Source organism: Chenopodium quinoa, unplaced genomic scaffold (assembly GCF_001683475.1).
Source record: "Chenopodium quinoa cultivar QQ74 unplaced genomic scaffold, ASM168347v1, whole genome shotgun sequence".
Classification (NCBI taxonomy): Eukaryota; Viridiplantae; Streptophyta; class Magnoliopsida; order Caryophyllales; family Amaranthaceae; genus Chenopodium; species Chenopodium quinoa.
Genome location: NW_018742914.1, coordinates 5,668,098 through 5,673,404, shown reverse-complemented (window position 1 = coordinate 5,673,404; position 5,307 = coordinate 5,668,098). Strand labels below are relative to the sequence as shown.

General features: G+C 38.3%; 1 protein-coding gene across 1 annotated transcript; it reads right to left on the bottom strand.

Moving 5' to 3' along the window:
* Positions 1-1,464: 1,464 nt before the first annotated feature.
* On the bottom strand, positions 1,465-4,752 carry LOC110727678. The gene is made up of 6 exons (XM_021907259.1): positions 4,148-4,752; positions 2,859-4,060; positions 2,538-2,673; positions 2,122-2,445; positions 1,935-2,034; positions 1,465-1,836 (listed from the first exon to the last, which is right to left on the bottom strand). Exons 1-6 carry the CDS (start codon positions 4,750-4,752, stop codon positions 1,465-1,467), a joined length of 2,739 nt encoding a protein of 912 aa, XP_021762951.1.
* Between the last annotated feature and the right edge of the window lie 555 nt (positions 4,753-5,307).

The window sequence follows — 5,307 nt, the reverse complement described above, 5'->3', positions numbered from 1 at the left end:
GAGAAAATAATATACAAAAGGATCTAGGGCATAGGTTCACCAATAAATAATACTCCAGGGTAAAACAGGGTAACCAATCATTAACATTGCATAAATAACATGATTAACAGGCTCTCGCAATTTATTAATCAACATAGATCTAACAGGCTCTCGCAATTTACTAGATCTAAGTTCTTATTGAAAATAGCCTTTAATATCAAATTAACATCTGCTCGATTCATCAATTTAATATTGCTATACTTTTACAAGCCGCAATTGTAAAACATTAAAACAATCCAATAAGAAATTACCATGCAATACCAATAATCAATAATAGTCAATCATCAATGCATCAATTAACCAGATTGTAAAGGGCTCTCGCTACGTATTACAATCACACAATTAATTTACCGGTATTAAATCTTATCTCTCGAATCTTGACTTAACCATTTATAAATTAACTTGCCTATTGAAACTAGACCTAAACATTAATTCTCATCTCTCGATTCTTGAATCAATATTGTCAAACTCATGCATAAAAGATAGGCCTAATCTAGTCACAGAGCATAAATCAATCAATAGGAAATTAATCTAGCATTGATAATTAACAACAATAATTTACCCCTTCATATTATTTATGGATCCCCGTAAACCCTAGAAATTGAACTACTCACACATATTAAAAACTAAACTAATCAAGGTAATAAAATAAATCATGATGAAAGGAATAAAAATAATTAAGATGAAAGGAAGAGAAATCGTTACCAAAATAATCTGGAATTAATGAAATAATTTAGAACAAAAGTTTAGAGAGAGTTTAAGAGAGAGAAGTCTAAGTAGAGAGAGAAAGTCTAAGAAGAAGATCTAAGAGATGAGGTCCTAATAATTCCGTACAAAATTGTATTTAAACCTTTCCTAAAATACGAATTAAAACTAAACTAATCAGACCCTAGGAAAACACGCGCCCGATCGGGCGAAGGGCCGCCCGATCGGGCCCGCCTTTTTTACTACGCTTCTTCTGATGTGCCGCGCCCGATCGAGCCTAGCTCACCCGATCGGGCGCGCCTTTTCGTTAATGGCCCTCATGCGCGCAGCCGCCCGATCGGGCGTATGCTTGCCCGATCGGGCCCGGTCTTCATCTTCGAGGCTTGAACTTCGATTGGGCTAGATTTCTCGGCCCAATCCATATTTCCTCTCGGGTCTTAAATACTCGGTCCAAATGCCTCGTGATCCAAATCACCGAGCCATTAGTCACCGGCTCTCACCGATCTTGGGCTCCAAAAATGGTCGTGTCCTTCTAGCTTCCGTAGTCGATCCAATAAAGCCCGGGAAAATGCTCCAAGGGTGCAATTTCCTGTAAAATACAACTAAAACTACGAAAACACTAGAACACACAAATTAGTAATAAAAGTGGCCCGAAAGAGCCAAAAACACTACTAATAACGACCACGGGACGGGGGTAAAACACTATATAAAATAGACATATCAATAAGATAAGACAAATGGATCATACTTGGGATACTTCTTAGTATGATTTACTTCGACAAGCTTGTATTGTTCATGAATGTTCATTCCTTTACCACAATCCATCCAACTACAACTAAACAAAATAGTCTTGTACTCTTTTTCGGGACCGGTGTAGACAAGTTCAAATATGTCGTTTAAAATGCCAAAGTACTCTCCACCGTCCTCACTTGAGACACACACCCCGTAATTCATCGTAGATTTGTGTTTACCATAGGACTGTGTGTGGAAATTAAAGCCACCGACAAATATCTGGTTCCAAGTTCGAACACGCTTGAAAGGCCTCATAGACAATGCTCGCAACACATCGGAACTTGGTTTCTGTTCTCTCACCTATAATCGTTACGAATACAAATGTCACACTAATTGAAATGAAATATGTTATATTATCACAAGTTAATCGATATGCAATGTTCGAAAAGTATTATCACCTTGTGATGAAACCAATCAGGGAATTCACTTTCGCATTTCTCCATGACATCTTCTCGACGCAAATAAGTTCTAGTACTAAGAATGTAGTCCTCAAACTGCCTAATAAATTAATGACACATGGTTAATCATTGCAGCAATTATATTAAATTTAAGGTATTTTCAAAAGTTTATCCTAAACATATATACCTTTCGTATTCACCAAGAATGCTGGTATTTCTTAAAACGAACAAATGAGCACGTTCGAGTTCCTTGTCATCTAAATACCGAGTTTTACCCAAATTTGACACACGACCCTTATCCACCGTAAACAGCTCTGGGATTTCATCGTTGTCAGCCGGGGATTCCACATCAGCATTCACATTTCGAACTAGATCTCGTGTTTTTGTGTCAACTGAGGGCTGAAAGTAATTGGGGCAGAAGTTTGATATCTCTTCAGTTAGATAAGCGTTGCATATGGAACCTTTAACACGAGCCTTATTACCAATTTTTCGTTTCAGGTGATTGAGGAACCTGTAATTATTTTTATATAGCCGTAGAAGTATAAGTAACGAAAAGCAATGAAAGAGATGAAAGTAAGAGTTGAGAAAGGGCCTTTGATTTACCTTTTGAAAGGATACATCCACCGATATTGAACAGGTCCACATAACTTGCCCTCATATGGCAAATGAATTGGTAAATGCTCCATGGAGTTGAAGAAAGATGGGGGGAAAACCTTCTCAAGCTTGCACAGGATCTCAACTATTTTTTTTCCAATCGCTCCATCTCGCTAACTGTAATTGTGTAGCAACATAAATCGCGAAAGAATTGGCTTATCTCTGTAATTACATTCCATATATGGGTAGGGAGAAATTCTCTCAAAGAAGTGGGCAACAACCTCTCCATGAACACGTGACAATCATGACTTTTCATTCCATGTAACTTACCTGATTGCAAATCAACGCATCGGCTCAAATTGGAAGCGTAACCATCAGGAAACCGCAGCTGTTTGACCCACTCACACAAAACCTTTCTCTGAGCCTTGTCAAGTGCAAATGGAGCCTTTGGCATGAATTCTTTTCCTCTATCATCCTCTTGAAGATGTAGCTGGGGTCGTTTACAGTATTTAGCAATGTCATTCTGAGCTGATGGCGTGTCACAAGATAGCTTTTTCACGTCCATTATAGTGTGAATCAACTGATCAAAAAAGTTTTTTTCAACGTGCATGAAATCTAAGTTATGACGAACAAGCAGATGTTTCCAATATGGAAGGTCCCATAGAGTGTTTTGCTTGAACCACCCTTTTTTTGCATTCTTGAGACGTTTCAGTGCCTCGGGGCCATCTGTTGCTTTCGGGAGGTTTTTCACACATTCCCAAAGTTCCTCTCCTAACATGATGTGAGGTGGTGAACCTTTTTCGACTTTGTTTTTACAAAATGCATTTTTACTATTTCGAAAAGGATGATTTGTCGGAAGGAATTGACGATGGCAATCAAACCAAGTAACCTTACCACCATTTTCGAGCCAAAATGCTTTGCTTTTCTCCATGCAAGCCTTCTTACCGGCTGTGGTCCAACCAGATAACATACCATAAGTCAGGAAGTCACTAACGGTCCATAGGATGGCTGCTCGAAGATTGAAATTTTGTTTTCTCGAAATATCGTAAGTATTTGCCCCAACTTCCCACAACTGTTTCAACTCGTGTATGAGCGGTTGCATGTAAACATCCAAGTTGCCCTTAGGGTTTTTAGGACCAGGAACGAGTAACGAAAGAAACATGAACTGTCTTTTCATACACATTGACGGAGGCAAGTTATAAGGGGTCAAAATGACAGGCCAACATGAATATTGTCCCCCAAACTGACCATGTGGAGCAAATCCATCCGTACATAGACCAAGTCGAACATTACGAGGTTCAGAGGCAAACTCAGGAAAGCAACTATCTAGGTGTTTCCACGCTTCACTATCGCTAGGGTGTGCCATTGTGCCTTGAACTCGAGGATTTTTAGCATGCCATGTCATTTCCTCAAAAATGTTTTTAGTTGCAAAAAGCCTTTGCAACCTAGGTGTGATAGGGAAATAAAATAGAACATTCAAAGGCACTAAGCTACCTTTAGAAGTCTTCTTGTATCGGTCGCTGCCACACACCCTACATGTAGATAATTGAGCATCATCTTTCCAAAATAACATACATCCTTTCGGGCATGCATGAATCTTTTCATGGGGCAGCTCTTACCCCTTAACAATTTTCTTGACCTCATAGAATGTCTTGGCCATGTGGTTGTTGTTAGGAATCGATTCATTAACCAAAGAAGCAAATCCATCAACACATCTGTGCGGCAAATTATACTCACACTTTAGGCTAGTGATTCTAGAAGCCATCTCTAACACAGACAATGAACTCCCTTCATATAACGGTTGTTCAGAAGCCCTTAACAAATCAAAAAATGGCTTGGCTTGTGCATTAGGCTCCTTCTCTAATGAAACAGGTGACTCTTCGGAATGGCCTTGATCTTGAGACTGACCAAAGGCATCCAAAACCATTTCACGATATTCATTTGACTGCCTTCTACGAGTTCCTGGAAACCCTTCCCCATGACACATCCACTCATAGTAATTAGGTAAAAAACCGTTGCGATACAAATGAAGTTTAACCGTATCTGGATCCCAAAGACGTTTGTTTTTGCATTTAAAACATGGACACCTAACTTCATTCGGGTTGCTACTCTCGGGATGATCTTCCACATATTTAAGGAATTCATCTACCCCCTTTAAGAACTCAGGATTAATAGAATTCCCAACCTTCCTTTCGTACATCCAGCTAAGTTCTTTTCGTTTCATGATTACAAGTTCTACACAACTAACACATATGCCATTAATCACATTAGTCATAAAGCACAATATATATTCATTATAGATCAAACTGTTATGGAAATGCAAATGAGAAGAGAAATGATTTCCATGGGTCCTTATCACTCTAACCTAACCCATCCTTGTATTTTCAATCTCACTAGTGAATGTATGCCAGAATTTCAATTCTATGGAAAATCCGGCAGCATCTCCCTACAGTTCCCCAAGTACACAATATAGGCGATTAGAAACACCTATATATGTACCTAGAGAACATTGTAGAGAAATGACAAGCAAGGATCTTCCTTAGAATTAAAACAAAGGAATACATTCACCACCTAAGTGAGAATAAACGTACAAGGACAGTCCCAACCGGGGACTATTCAAGACATACTCCTAATAATATCTAGGTATATTATTATGCAAATGATTTATTTAAAAATATATATACTTAACTAACATACATAATATTAAACAAATATATCAAGATTAAACTACACAAGAGAAATATATCATAAGACCATACTATTAATATAAACCAAACCA